Source organism: Dicentrarchus labrax, unplaced genomic scaffold (assembly GCF_905237075.1).
Source record: "Dicentrarchus labrax unplaced genomic scaffold, dlabrax2021, whole genome shotgun sequence".
Classification (NCBI taxonomy): domain Eukaryota; kingdom Metazoa; phylum Chordata; class Actinopteri; family Moronidae; genus Dicentrarchus; species Dicentrarchus labrax.
The window spans coordinates 5,267,739-5,284,250 of NW_026136707.1; the positions used below are offsets into that span (position 1 = coordinate 5,267,739).

Here is a 16,512-nt window from a genome sequence, read left to right on the forward strand (position 1 = left end):
GATACACCGCGTGCATTTTGATAGTTTGGTTCTTGTTTGCTTGATGCTATATTTACTTTAATTGTTATTGTTTTAATCTGGGTTATTTCTGTACAGTAAGGTTTAACTTTTAGATAGCTAAAGCTACTATATTAGGAAAAAATCGCGTCAAAATGTGGAGGAAAGCTACATTTATTTCAGTGGCTAAGTTAAGTTATTTTAAAAGCACAAAAATGAATGTAAAACATACTGGCTTTGTCTGTGTGTATGCTGACTGTGAAAAAAACGGCGACCTTACTGAATACAACACAGCAAGTAAATTAGATACATGTTACCTTGTGCTTCTCACATATATCAGAATCATCAGAGTAAAGTAGAATTGAAAGTCTGAACTCACACTTGGTACCATATGCCCCTTCACACTCCATCTTTCTACACATGCTATGTGTACTTGAATTATTGCTCCTTCCTTGCAAATGCATGCTCTCATTTGACAATTCGTTGTGTATGAATAATGGTTCAGTATTAACACAATATTAATCTGCTCACAGAACCAAAGCATCGGGATGAGACGTGAAGCTGTTACTCTACCTTGGTGAGAAAGAAGAGGAACTTTTTGAAGATTGCCTGGTAAAGCATGATTTTTAATTTTTCTGTAAATGTTTTCTGTAATGACAAGGATTAAAATTTTAATGTGTTATCATTCAAGTGCAAGCTAAAGTAAGTGAGAAAGTCAGACTACAGTGTGGATATATCCTGTTCAGCAATGGCCCAAATGGTATATTGAAGTATAGATATAATATATTATATCTGGAAGAACTAACTAGCCTACATGGATATTTTTCAGTGATTCAAATTAAGTAGCCTTCAATCACAAAAGTTTAAAGTCACAGGTCTTTTCTGGTACTGTTAAGGTGCAGAGGCAAACAATTTATGTTGACATTGTAATGATTACATTCGAGTAACATTTATTTGGGGGGTAAAATCTCTGCAGCCATCTTGTGTCTGTGTTAGCTAATATTGGCTCACTATAAAATAGATTTGACTAAATTTAACATAATCTGAGCTCTCCTTAATGATGTTCGTTTTTAGCATCTTCATCCTGCCCAGATAATGAAGTCACTTTTTGTTTCTCAATAGAATTGTCTTCATTTTTTTGTATGCAGGAGGACACCCGCAGTGATGCCACTCAGCACATCAGCAAGATCCTGGTCGTCCATGGTGTTGATGGAGAGCACCAAGTGGATGCTAAAGCTTGCACACTGCTAATGGGGCTCATTTATGCCCTCAACCTTTTTCACCCCCTGACACTACACTTTTGAGGTGTTTCAGAAACTTTTCCTGGAACTGGGTGGGATTAAGCTGTCTCCAAAAGTACAAGCCTTAAAGTTAAAGCTGCTGTCTTAAATTCTATACAGTTCAACTTGTCCTTGGTCCACTATTTGTGGGAAGTTGACCGTCTTGAATGTTTACCATTTTGACTACGGCACCTGTTCTTCCTGTCATTGATGTTTATTACAGATGAAGGGTAATGAAAAAGTTAATGTTTTATTCTTTATATTAACCTTAAGCTGTTGATCAAAATGTTTTAATGCCTAGTTTTAATGGCATACTTAAAGTGCACTAGTCCAGAGTTCTGGTTTGAATGTTACAGTTGCACTGTTGTAAGGTTTTAACTGAATATTTAAAAAAGCACCTTATTTTTGTCATGTGATATGGCCTTTTATTTTTTGATTTAAGTAACTGAGTGTTTAGTTCAGGCTCAATTAGTTCAAAATATTACTTTTTTACTACCACACACTGCTTTGTGCCTTTATAGTGGATCAATGGTGTGCATAAGAAGCTAATTAGAGTGCTATCTACTTGTACTGCACTGCACTGTAGCTTATATTTGACACAATGTTTCTGACACATTGCTTTGTGGAACTGCTTTAAATTATTTATTGAACATTTCTAGCCTGACAATGTATGTGTATGGAGTATACCTGTATAATATTTTGTTTACCTGTTAAATGTTTACGACACAAGAGAGTTATACATAAAGTCTGAAGTCTAAATTTTTCCTACATTTTTTACAGCTGCTTGATCGTCAGCGGCAGCGACTGATTAAACTGATTATTAAAATGGCCAGTGACGACTGGTGGTGATTTTGGGTGGGTGGGCTAACAAATGCATTACAGTCACGTCACACAGCAACAACAGTAGCATCACATCACGTTACAGCAACAACATTGTATACTTTGTTAAAGCAAGGGCTCTACGGCAACACTGGGGAGACATACCCGAAAGAATGACCTGATGCCAAAAAATCTCTCTCTCTCTCTCTCTCTCTCTCTCTCTCTCTCTCTCTCTCTGTCTCTCTCCTCTTTCCACATCAGCACATGCCAATTGCACTACAACAACATAATAGAAAAGTACCAGCAGCAATTTGCAACACCATGTACCAAAAATAAATCTACAAAACCAAAGCAAGAATAACAGTATTTGTAGAGGAGAGAGTTGTTTGAGAGCTTGGGCATACCTTATTTAAAAAGCAGCTCACATCGATGGCCTTTCTGTGATGCAAACAGGTTAATCGCCACGTCATTAAAGTCTGCTGATTTTGGGATGAAGTCTGGCTCATGGACAGCATAGCCAGTGTGTTTAGCCTGTCCTGTCCAATTGTACTTCTAAGAAAGGATCCTCTTCAGTGTACTGAAACACCTCTCTGACTCTGCAGATGTCATGGGGGTTGTGGTGGCTATTTGCGTTACTTTCAGTGTTTCAGAAAAAGTGCTCTGTAGATTGTTCTCAGTCACCATCCTCAAAAGTGACATTGCGGACGTTAGGTCAGCAAACTCCACACTGCTGTAAATCACCATCAGCTCACCTTTCAGTTACTCCCTGCAGTTCATTGGGTAATGTTCACATGTAATGTCCAGCTGCTTCTGCGGGAAAGTGTTCTTAAACAGCGGAAAGAGTTCAGGGTCAATAAGTTCCTCCTACCTTCCACCATTATTAATGGCAGATTAAGTGTTACTGAGTTCTGGTAATGTAAACACAGAATCTGACTGCAAAACCTATTATCACGGCTGTCATTTATTTTGAGCCAATCCTGAGTGAACCCTTCTGATGCCTTTAAGTACGGCTATAAAACAGTCCATAACAGTGTAATTATTACTTGTTTCACTGAGGTTGGCTAAAATAAATGCCAGGCTGTTTAAGGTTGTTTATTTTAGCCTGTAAAAAAAATTTAAATTAACGATTAAATTAACTATATTTAATTTGCATCTCCAGTAGGAACAAATGGACTTGAGGCTGAATGCCACAGACAGGCTGGGAATTCAGAAAGTATTGAGAGACAGACTGACACATTGTTGGTGTGGGTCTTTTTGTTTTGTTGACGATAACACAAAATTAAAATATAACAGTTTGATCCTTTAAAGTCTCTTCCTAAACTGGAACCAAATGAAGGCAATTTGAAAATATATTACCTGTGTGTATGGAAAAATATTTATGTGCATAAACACTACATTGAGACCAATCCATTGTTGAGCAGTTTTAATTTTCCCTAAATTTGTTTCAGCTGCAGGACCCTCAGCTGGAGCAGCTGGTGTAAACACCATGGAAGACAGTAGGTGCAATGCTAGTATGACATCCTCTCTGTACATGTCCTCATGTTTGTGTGTTATTTTATCCCCATTAGCTAAACAGCACTTAAGTACTAAGATGTCTTTTCTCATTTATTTTCCCCTCAGAAAAACAGCAGCCTTCACTGACCCAGAGAGTGAGTATATCACATCACACTGACTTTACACAGTGCAGCTTTTTATCAGTAGATGAATAACTGATGATACAATATTTTTAATTTTTAAGTTTTAGACAAAGAGAATAAATCTATTAAAGAAATATTAAGAAATTAATTAATTTGCTTCTTTTTTATATTAGACGGAAGATAGAACCAGTTAAACAGATAAACTGTTGTAAAGCCATGAACACAAAAATTTAATTGGACAAATATTATTAATTGTATCATTTCCTTGTGCAATAGGGCTGATGTACTCTTACCAGATCCATATTTATAAAACACAATGATGATAACATAAAAATCTTTAATCTTCCTTGCTGAGAAATTTTACATTTTCCCCATGAACATTTTCTTTGAATTTAACAGGTGAAAACGATGGCGTCTGTGATAGAGCTGCTTTTGGAAACACTGAAAGATTTGAGTTCCGAGGAGTTTGAGGAGTTCCCGAGCAAGTTGCATCTATTTAAATTCTCCAGACCTCGCTTATTTGCGAGAACAGACTCCCAATTAACGATGCAGGAAATACCAGACCTGCAGGACACAGTGTTTTCAATGGTGCAGACTTTTGGCCAGAAGTCTGTGGAGAAGACCAAGAAAGTTTTAAAGAAGATGAAGAGGACCGACCTGGTGCAGAGGTTGTCTGACAGCAGCTCAGGAAACAAAAGAAGGACAAGAACTAAAAGTAAAAAAATAAGTTTATGTCTTCTTTTCTTTACATGATAAATAATAGGATTTATAATATGGAGAAAAGAATACACATCATCTGGTGTACAAATATATACTTTATTGCTAATGTGAAATAGTACAATAGTATAATGCAGTATTGCCTGATGTCACTCATTCTCTTTCCTTTATTTTCTTTCTTTCTCTTCAGAAAAACACTCAGTGGATGAACACCTGTCTGCACTGATCCACAAAGTGAGTAATGTCATATCGGTCTGACCAAGCAGAGTACAGCTTTTAGTCAATATTATATTCAAGATTCAGGGTTAAACTCATATCACCATTAATGCTGATACGTGAAGATAAATTAAATCAATTTCTCTGAAACTGAGATGAGGTTGAGCTCAATAATGTTATTATTTTCATCAAGTCATTGTCATAGTGAAACAATTTTTCAAAGAATTTATCAAAATACAAAACATGGCATTGAGAAATTCATTTAATTGTGCTGACACCTGTTTCTACAGGTCTCATGTCAGAATCTGAATGTAAATGCATTTGTATGTAAAATGTTAAGATCAGGTGGGTCAGTTTTGTGTTTGGAAACACACTGAAAGAGTTACAGGCTCGAATTTAAAAACACCCATTAATCAGGTTACAGATATTAAAGTGTAGAAGGAAATAAGATTCATCCTCTGTCCTAACAAACAGATAATTACTTAATGTATCAGTAGTTTAGGTGATCTTGTTGAAAAGGTTTTTAGTGAACAAATAACATATATACTTGGAATTTTTCAGGTTGCAACAATGGCGTCTGTTAAAGAGCTTCTTTTAGAGACACTCAGTGATTTGAGTTCTGAAGAATTTAAGTCCTTCAAGTGGCTGCTGCAGTTCACGTTGTTCAAGAGGAACCTTCCACAACTCTCATGGGAACAACTGAAGTGCGCAGGCAGGGTAAACCTACTGGTGAATATGATGGTGAAGAAATATGGTCAACAGTCTGTGGAGGTGACGAAGGAAGTTTTCATGGACATGAACAGGATGGATCTGGTGCAGAGGCTGTCAGAGACCAGCTCAGGATTCAAAGGTAAGATAAAGAAGAACTGTCACATTAATGTATGATAAAAGACTATACATTTTTTATCTTTGGGGCAAGATATTTAGTGTAGCTTATAGTATAAAGCAACACAACAACACTATATAGGACTGCCATGACAGAAAAATAGAGAGAATCAACAATCTCTCAAACACAACAACAACTTACTCAGATTATGACTTTTAAAGAAACAACGTGGTTACCTTTTTCTTAAAAAAAGCATATTTTTCTATCTTGGGCCACATGTTCATGTTGGGTTTTTGGTCCATTGAATTTGTGCATTTTGAGCTCATTATTACCAGTCCTTTACTATATATGACCAATAGGAATTTGGCTAATGTGAATCTATTGAATTGTGTTTTTGTGGAGCTTTAATTTGACTTAAACTACGTTCTAGTATAGAGACAGATAGACCTCCACCTGAAAGACCTGAAATTGAAATATTAATACATTATTCTCAGGACTAAATAGTGTACTCAGGACAAGGACACATAAAGTTTACACACAGTTTATTTATCATTATAACTAAAATTTGTATTAAATGTGTTGCAGCTGCAGGATCATCGACTAAGGCATTTGATGTGTACACCACAGAGAGAGGTAGGAGCCATTTACAAAAAATAAAGACAAAATAAAAACTAATCAATAAGTTTCCTACAGTTATTTTAATTAACATTTCAGTATATGAACCATTAACAGAGTCTAACAGCGAATAGGATCCATCAGGTTGGTTATTGATTTTTACTATTAAGTAGTATTTTTTTTTTTTTTTGTTAATTTTGCAATGAATCTCTAATATTAGAATTCTTATAGTCTGGCTGTCTGATTGAATAAATCATTCATGAGTTCTTTTATATTTCCTTTGTCCTCAGAGAAACACTCTGTGGATGAACATTGGCCAGCACTGACCCAGAAAGTGAGTGATGTCACATCTGTCGGACTTTAAACTCAGACTGAAACAATTAATAGATCAGTTAATTCACAGAAAATAAATCTGCTGCTCTTTTGATGATTGATCTGATTGGAAATCTGTAATAGTCCTAGCTGAGATATTGCACTTTGAACATTTTCTCTGAATTTACCAGGTGGAAATGATGGCGTCTATGATAGAGCTGCTTTTGGAAACATTGAAAGATTTGAGTTACGGGAAGTTCAAGGAGTTCAAACTGGTCCTGAGGCAAATTCACTTTCCTTCATTTAAGAAATGGGGGGTGCTGGAGACAATGGGCCTGCAGGACACAGTGTTTTTATTGGTGCAGACTTTTGGCCAACGGTCTGTGGAGACGACTAAGGAGATTTTAAAGAAGATGAAGAGGACTGACCTGGACCAGAAGTTGTCTGAGAGCAGCTCTGGATCCAAAAGTAAGACAAAAAACCTTAAAATCATGAAACTGGTGCAGAACATGATTCTTATAAGAAATGTGTTTTTCTCTTTATGGTAATACAATTTATAATATATGCACTCATGTATTCATGTACAATACATGTTTTATTAATAACATGAACTATGAAAAATATTGTGAGAGGAGCTTATATACTGAACAGGTTTTGGGTTAGCCTTCACTCTCTACCTGCATCAATGAGCCTTGGCCGGTTCAGCGCTTTTTCTTCCTCAGACCACTTTTGATGGTACTGACCACTGCAGACCGGGAACACCTTACAAGAGCTGCAGTTTTACGAGGTGCTCTGACCCAGTCGTCTTAGAATTTGGCCCTTTTCAGAGTCCCTAAAATCCTCACACTGCCCATTTTTCTGCTTATAACTGATCAGCTTTGAGGACAAAATGTTCACTTTCTAAAATATTCCACTCATAATCAGTGTTATTCACTTCACCTGTCAGTGCTCATAATGTTATGGCTGATTGGTGTATGTCACTGTTATGGAGATTTAAGTGTGATTTTTTGTATTGTACAATATTGCCTGATAACAATGTTTATTGTCAGATGTTAGATCAGTTGCTTATGAGTGACTTTTACCCCTTTTCTCCTCAGAGAAACCCTCTACAGATGAACAACGCTCTGCACTGATCCAGAAAGTGAGTAACATCTGTCTGACTTTATACAACACAGCTTTCATTCAACAGCTGCAGGTTAAAAAATATTATATTATTATATTGAACTTATTTTTAAAATAATGATTGACCCAAACCCATGACTTACTTCTTTATATATTTATTTTTCATAGAACTGAAGCTGCATTGAGTTATTTTGCATTAATTGTATCTAATAATAATAATAATAATGATATTTATAATAATAGTTTCTTTTAGTCACTGTGACTCATTTTAGTGTTTGTGAAAAGAGTTGTAGTCTGTAAATAAGAGAAAAGTAACCACATTCTATCAACTGATGGGACAAGGACAGTTTCTTCAAAAATGAATAGTAATAATAATAATAATAATAATAATAATAATAATGACAATAATGTGTCCTTGCCGCAGCCGTCTGGTTTTAATTTCAACCTGTGGCCATCATCCCTTCTCTCTCTCTGTTCCCTCCTTTCTTATCTATCACCACATTTCCTTATCAAATAAAGGTATAAACAAATAAAAATAAATTAAGCAAACATACTAAAAAAGTGAACACACTGCAATCAATACAGCAGCAGTTGTCAAATGAATCAATACCTTTTGTGATTTAGTAGAAAACCCCACAGCTATACTAACTCATACTTGATGAGATGTAAAGATACACATTTGCAATTGTCCCAATGAATAAAATAAATTTTTATATATTTTTATAAATAAAATGTATTTATTATTTCAGGTTGCAACAAAAGCAGCTGTTAAACAACTGCTTTTGGAAACCCTGAAGGATTTGAGTAACAAGGAGCTCCAAGAATTAAAGAGGCGCCTGAAGATTATTTTCTCCCAGAAGGACCTCCAAATGGGTTTGAGAGACACAGCAGACAGAGCAGAAATAGTGGATCTGATGGTGGAAACCTACAGCCAGCAGTCTGTGGAGTTAACCAGGGAGATTTTCATGGACCTGAGCAGGGCTGATCTGGTTCAGAGGCTGTCAAAGCCCAGCTCAGGACTCGAAGGTAAGAGAAAGAGGACATAAATCTGTTACATTACGTAGTCACAGTTTTAATCATGAATGACTAATAAATATAATATGATTCATGCTGCTTCTGTCCAAACTCTGTGTCCTCAGGTGATAATGTCTGCTGTTTTGCAGTGAATTAGTTTTATTTTGTTTTGTTTTAAAATATCTGAGCCTTATTAAAGTGGATTATACTCTCTATGTGTGATTAGATTATAATCCTCTGAGTATGTTTACATTTTCTTTTCTCTTCAGAGAAACCCTCTGTGGATGATCATCGACCTGCACTGCTGGAGAGAGTGAGTCTGACTTTACACATCACAGCTTTCATCATTCAGAAGATACAGGTTATATATAGAGGGTGGAGGGGTAAAGAGACAAGGAAAGAGACAGAGACAAAGGTGCACAACAACAACATTATAACATTATGACCACCTGGGCACCCTGGTGGTCATAATGTTATGCTGCCCCATACGCAACAAACTGTGATGTGTGTTCTGACACCTTTCTATCAGAACCAGCATTAACTTTTTCAACAATTTGAGCTACAGTAGCTCGTCTGTTGGAACAGACCACACAACATCAATGAGCCTTGGCCAATCATGACCCTGTCTCCGGTTCACTGCTTTTCTCTTTTGATGGTACTGACCACTGCAGACTGGGAACACCCCACATGAGCTGCAGTTTTGGAGATGCTCTGATCCAGTCATCTAGCCATCACAATTGGTCCCTTGTCAAAACTTTGAGAACAAAATGTTTACTTGCTGCCCTAATATATCCCACCCACTGACAGGTGCCATGACAACCAGATAATCAGTGTTATTCACACTGTCAGTGGTCATAATGTTATGGCTGATCATTGTGTATGTATATACATACTAATATCTATATCTAAGTATCACAATATTAAAGTAACACAACCTGATTACAGTTGCCTTTTTTATTATCCTCATTACAAAACTCACTTACATGTAATCTGTTACTCTCCCAAGCCTGATTAGTAGTAGTAGACTTTTTAGTCTTTTTTATTACTTACGAAATAAATCGAAGACATAAATCTTTAACTATCGCAGTCAAGAAATTACACAATTGCTTAACATGTCCTTTGAATTTTTCAGGTATCAGCGAGGGCAGCTGTAAGAAAGCTTCTTTTTGAGACACTCAATGGTTTGAGTTTTAAAGAGCTTGAGAAATTTAAGTTTTTGCTGCAGTTCACGTACTTCCAAAAGAGCCTCCCACAAATCTCAAAGAGTCAAATGAAGAGGACACACAGTGCAGAACAACTAGTGGATCTGATGGTGGAGAACCTGGTGGAGAACCAGCAGTATGTGGAGGTGACCAAGGAGGTTTTCATGGAAATGAACAGGACTGATCTGGTGCAGAGGCTGTCAGAGACCAGCTCAGTACTCAAAGGTCAGAGAACAAAACAAAAACTGACACATTACACAATAATGTGTGTCTCATGAATATATTTTATAATTCATAGTAAAAACATCTGCTTGGGTTCAAACTTTGTAGAACTAGAAATATTTTAAAAAAACACCACATTCATTACTTTGACTACAGAAATCAATCAATAGAGCAGCCTGTTTGATTTTCACCTGAGCTTTATTTAGGTGGAACAAAATGTTAGTACAGTTTACGGCAGCGTTTCACTGGTGGGCCCCAGTGCGCCATCCAGTGGGCTTTAAAATGTTTTTGGATCATTTATAAAACTAGTTATTGTTATATCTATATCTAGATAGACAATAGGCAAGAATTGAAATACATAATTTCAATGACCAGTGACATTAATAACAGAAGTTATCTCAGGACACTTTCCAAATAGAGCAGGTGTAGACCGAACTCCTTACCTAACATATACCTAACAGAGACCCAACAGTAACACCATGAGCAAGCACTTGGCGATGGGGACAAGGAAAAACTGCCTGTTAAGAGGCAGAAACCTAGGACAGATCCTTCAGCTCTGGGTGGGTGGTCGTCTGCCTTGACCAGTTGGGGTGAGAGAGAGAGAGAGTGAGAGAGAGAGAGAGAGAGAGAAGTGAGAGAGAGAGAGAGAGAGAGAGAGAGAGAGAGACAGACAGGTACACAGCAACAACAGTAGCAACAACTACACTACTAGTAGTGACTGATGATGATGAACATGAAGAATTAGAATATCACCACACAACCACGACACATGATCAGGTAGAGATGAACATGTTTTGCCACTGATAGCTAACTAATGCTCCCTTTAATTCAGTGACACAAAATGGATTGGTTTATGCAATGAAAAAGTCATGTGAGAGACAACCGTGCTGCAGTAAAAGCTCCGAAGCGTGTGGTGAGGAAATATGAAATGATGATATAAATTTGGATTTATGGCAGGCAGTGATGCTGAGCAGAAAGCACTGTGTGTTGAATGTGGGTCAGAAGTGGGCCTTAAGTTACAAAATGTAGAGAACCCATGGTTTACATTATATTGCATCATAGCCGAATACTGAGACACTGAATATTATAATATATTATAATAATTTCCCCCTGGGATTATTAAAGTATTTCTGATTATATAATTTAATTTGACAGCATTGTTAATGATACATTTTGACTCAGTTTGAACATTATATTTTTTTACAAAGGTAGTAGTGATAGTAGGGCTTTTGTATTTCAGTCCTTCAGATTTAATAGGTGTAATTGATATGGTGTCCTCTGTCTCTCTCATAGTTTTACATGATGTCAGAAACAAGTAGATTTTGTCATATTATGTTTATTCAAAAGCAACTTAATCTGACTAAAGTTGTTTATAGTTTGATTTTGAATCAGTCCTGAGTCAGTTTCTATTTTCTTTCTCCTCAGAGAAACATCAGTCTGAACCACCCCAGAAAGTGAGTAATTACACACTTTACACAACAGCATTTAATAGTTTAATAATGAAAGGTTGAAAATGGCAGTCATCTAAACAACGGGGAACCCTATAGCCAACCTAGGCCTCCTGAGTCTTTACTGCAGTTGCCATGGGTTCAACTCTGACCTGTGGCCCTCTGCTGCATCTCAAACTGCCTGAATAAATGCAAAAACAAAAATAGAAGCGATAAAAGCATGTGATCAGGTGGCTCATTCCTGCTTTTGATAGCACAGTGTCAGGGAGTAGAGCAAATTTAATAAAAGCACAATTACTAGTAACCAGTTTATAGAAATGAATTAAATGAATTATACTGTGTTGTGATGATCTTAAAATCTAATTTTATAAATGAAGTTGTTATAATACTCTCACGACTTAAATGTTTACATTAATGTAAGGAAATGATTGTTTCATCATTACAGAGACATTAGAGATATTACATAAATGCCCTCTGATCACTTTGAATCCATCAGGAAGTAACCATAACATCACTTTTTGAGAAGCTTTTGGAAACACTGGAAGATTTAAGTTCTGGGGATCTCGAGCAATTCAGGCATGTCCTGCAATACATGAAAATGAAGGAAGGTCTCCCAAGAATCCCAAGACACCAAATGGAGATGGCAGGCAGAGCTGAAATAGTGGAGCTAATGGTGAAGACCTACGGCCAGCAGTCTGTGGAGGTAACCAGGGAGGCTTTAAATAAACTGAACAGAACTGATCTGGTGCAGACGTTGTCAGACATCAGCTCAGGATCCAAAGGTAAGCTGTGGGAAAAAACTATATAGGAATATCAAAAATTTGGTATGCAGAAAGTGGTCTGAATTTTTCCTCACTCTAGACCAATCACTGTTTTAGTCGTGCTAGTTGCTCTATGGATCACAATGTCAGTGTGTCTGTTCATCACTTTGGTCCGGACTGAAATATCTTAACAACTACTGGATGGATAGCCATTCAATTTCATACAGACATTGATGGTCTCCAGAGAATAAATCCTACAGTCTGTGATGATCCCTGGATGTTTCCTCTACCTACACAAGTAGGTCAGATAGATGATCAGGACATTTGGTACACCCATACGGGATGCTCAGAGGATTAAACAGTAATCAAACATTTCATCTGGGGCATCCATCAGGTCATGTAGTATGTCCAATTTCTGAGTCTCTAATACAGACACACACAAATAAAAAGTCAGGATCAACACAGCATCTTCTATCACTACTATGGAGAAATCTGATTACTGATCTTCTGCATCTGTACACGGCTTTACTGTAACTAGATTGCTACAGTCAGTGCATGTAAACATGTTCTGTTTACCTGAGAACACTGGTTACTCAAGTGCATTAAAACGCACTGTATATAGCAGGACTGCAACATCGACGACCATTACTTTACCTTTTTTAATTTGTATTACTTTATATGTAATAATACTACCTACTGTTACATATTAGAGCAGAACTTTGCAGCACAAATGGAAAGTTACCATATAATTTTCTGTGTCAACATACTGTAGCATAATTTTTTTACAATCCCATGTGTCTTCAGAAGGGCCTTCAAGAAGCTTGGTGCTTAAGGGTGGTGGCAGCAGTATGGTAATTTCTCATATTCATTTATTTTTGTCATTCATGTATTTGTTCATTTATATGATCATGCAAAAAGACATTTCTACACTTTTGCAAAACTAATTGTCCTCTGCAGCAGGACTCCAGTGACTGGACTAAACTTGAACCTGAAGTGAACAGTACAGATGCTGATGAGGCTCCAGCTTACAGGTAAAAATAACATCCTGAATACTGCGTCACAGCAAACTGGAACTATAGGAAAAAGTTGAGGTTGGTTCTTTTCACAGAAGGAAAACAAAATCTCTCTCTGTGCCATTACAAATCCATTATGACTATTATGATGGCAATACATTTTGCACCAAATTAACTGAAGGAACATGGTCTCAAAATGGACATTATTCCATTGTGCCCTCTAAAACAGTATTTTTTTTGTATAAACAAACAACAAATTTACCTGTTTTCTTTTCCACGATTTAGCCTACAGACTGAAGCAGGAAAGTTTGAATGCAGTGTCTCTGGATTGCGCTGGTTCTGTAAGGAGAAGGTCAACTTTAAGTACCAGTTTTGCTCTTGGGAGGAACACATAGAGAGGATGGAAAGCATCCAATACATGCCTGCAGGTCCCCTAATTGACATCACAGTCAGGTCTGGAAAGTTGGATGAAGTGTACCTGCCACACTGGATCTGCATAGGTAAGTGGACATGAAGACTTGTATAAAAACAGATACAATCCCTTTCTCCTCACTAATTGTGTGCTTGTATTTTGTGCAGATGACAACCCTAAAATATCCAACAAGTTTGCAGTCTTACACATCAATGACTGTGGAGATGAAGTGGAAAAAGTGTCCGAGGTTACACAATCTCATGTCAAGTTATCTGAACCAGTTTTTTCTCCAAGAGCGGTCCTGATGAAAGCCGGCATTCCTGTGAAAGTAAACTGTAATGTGCTAATATACAAGACCAACACAGCATTCCTGACACTCCATGTTTATCTGATCCCACGGGATCCTGGTCTACAACAGGTTATTGAATATCTTATTGCAACAGCAGTTATTATAAAATATAGACTAGCACTTCAAATATATGGATAAACACTCAATGTCTCCAACTCTAATCCCATTTCTTCTCTCCAGGCAATGGACAAGAGGGAATTGTCCTATGGATACAAAGTAATCCGAAAGCCACACCCAGAGAAGTCCCTGAAAATGCGCGATCGTTTCATCTTAACTGCAGATTTGGATGGTGCAGAAATTTATCCTGAAGTATGGTTTGAACTGCTTTTAAATCTGTGGAGTGAACTGTGGTTCAGAAATGACTTATATACTGATACCAACTTTACTTTCAAGTACGAGTCTCATGCAGAGGTCTCTGAAACAGTCTAGTTAAATCACATTTTCTTCAAACATTAGGGGAAGGGTTCAAGGCCTGTAAAAACCACCCTCCCATTACATATACACAAACTCTGTCGCACTATAGGTAACTATTGTTATTTCTGTGTGTTTGACATGCAGCTGTCAAAGCCTCATAGCAGCTGAGGTTCTTTAAGGATAGGTTTTTTTCAAGCATGCCTTAAACAATAATAACATGATCTAAGTGTTCATCCAGTCCATCCATACTGGCCACAGAGAGAGGTCCTGCTTAATTTCAGTGTAACTGGAGGACAAAATCCACGATTTTCTTTCTGTGCAGAACGGAAGCACAGTTTGTAAAAGTTCAGCCAAAGCAGATAATATTCATCTTTTTGTCCCTGTTCATGTCTCTGATTTAAATAACAATACCTCTTAATTTTAAAACGTGAATTGTTGCAGTTGAAAAATTCTGGTGCTCAAAGTCTAACTTTCCTCTCATTCCCTTTATTATTATTTAATTTCTTTCACAGGAACTAAAGCTCAGATATGAAAGCAGAACCCCAAATTTCTACGAAGTGTTCATTGAAAATCCAGACAGAAACTTTGCGCTCAAGCTCGCAGAAAGAAATGGTCAACAAGCAGTATGGACCTGTGCAATTCGAAAAGGTCAGTTACCACAAGAATGTATCTACACTGCCTGTGTACCACTTTAATTTTATTGAGTTAAATATCCATCATTAGAGAATAACATGTCTATTGTTATTTTTTTCAGACGAATACCAAAGTACTCCTCATAAACAAGGTAAGACATTTCAAATATTTGGAAGAATTTGACTTTGGTCCGCTCTGCTGTCAGCCAGTATCAAGACAGACACACCTAAAAGAGTCAGGACCAACACAACATCTTCTATCTACAGTGCATGTAAACATGTTTTCTGAGTGTGTGTGGTAACATTTTTTTTTCTTTTTACTAAACTGATGCCAGAACTAATTATTTTCCACCCCCTCTGCCCTCAGGGGAGCACTTTGTGGATAAACACCAGTGTGATCTGATTAAGAGAGTGAGCAATATTGGACCAATCTTGGATAATCTCCTGAAAGAACAAATAATTCAACGAGAAGATTATGATACAATCAGGGCTATCCCAACCACTCAGGAGAAGATGAGGACACTCTATAGTGGTCCCCTTAATGCTGGTGGACATGCATGCAAAGACATCTTCTACAAAATCCTTGAGGAGGACGAGTCATTTCTTGTTGCTGATCTGAAGAGGACGGAGTGATAAACACTGCGACCATTGGATAAATTGGCAGTAGTGGTAGAATGAATGAAGAGGGAGGGAGCCATGATGGCTAGAACAAAGCAGTTAATTGTAATAATGAAGAAGAATTTCGTTTTCCACTTGGAAGCTGCGATACAAGTCAAAGCAGAAAGTCAAGTGTGATTTATTTCCAACTGTAAATTAAGTTTATAACTTTGCACCAGGCTGTACATACAGAACAGAAAGAGTGTATTTAGAGTATTATAGTCACTTTTTAAAAATACATTTTTGTTTCTGATTTTGCACAAATATAATTGTGACTATATATATATATATATATATATATATATATATATATATATATATATATATATATATATTTTATTTATTTATTTATTTATTTTTTTACATTTTTAAATATAGATTTTTTTACATTTTGTCTTTTTTATATAGCATTTGTTTCTTTAAAATCAGGGCTCTGCCTTCTTCTCAGCAAAGAAGAAGGGCACTCTACCCTGGTGTCCTGAAGGCTGGCACAGCATACAAAGACATCTTAAATCAAGCTTATTGATCAAGCATTTAGACCAAACACACAGTCCTACCTGAACAAAAGATATTTTTATAATAGAGAACTATTAATGTTTTATCTCTGTGGGTGTTTTCTAATGAATGTTATTTGATGCTCTATGTTTAATCAGAGCTGCTGACCTTAATTTGACTCTTAATTTAATTGAAATGTGCCTTCCCTGCCCTGATTAGTGAGGCTCATGTGTTGGAGGATCTATTGTCAGAAATGGAATATAATATTCATGCCTTTCGTGTTTCCTGTGAGTTTTGCAGCCACCACAGTTTCTCCTACACATCACATAAATTAGTCCTTAATTGATCAAAT

At 36.8% G+C, this 16,512-nt stretch overlaps 1 protein-coding gene across 1 annotated transcript; it reads left to right on the top strand.

Moving 5' to 3' along the window:
- The first annotated feature begins 3,544 nt into the window (after positions 1–3,544).
- On the top strand, positions 3,545–15,981 carry LOC127366632 (uncharacterized). The gene is made up of 22 exons (XM_051405762.1): positions 3,545–3,607; positions 3,717–3,745; positions 4,133–4,448; positions 4,641–4,684; positions 5,228–5,516; positions 6,078–6,125; positions 6,398–6,441; positions 6,611–6,887; positions 7,517–7,560; positions 8,291–8,567; positions 8,825–8,868; positions 9,688–9,982; positions 11,405–11,433; positions 11,924–12,209; positions 12,993–13,039; positions 13,146–13,219; positions 13,487–13,701; positions 13,781–14,031; positions 14,143–14,271; positions 14,889–15,024; positions 15,131–15,160; positions 15,376–15,981. Exons 1-22 carry the CDS (start codon positions 3,583–3,585, stop codon positions 15,639–15,641), a joined length of 3,195 nt encoding a protein of 1,064 aa, XP_051261722.1. The 5' UTR covers positions 3,545–3,582; the 3' UTR covers positions 15,642–15,981.
- The last annotated feature ends 531 nt before the right edge of the window (positions 15,982–16,512 follow it).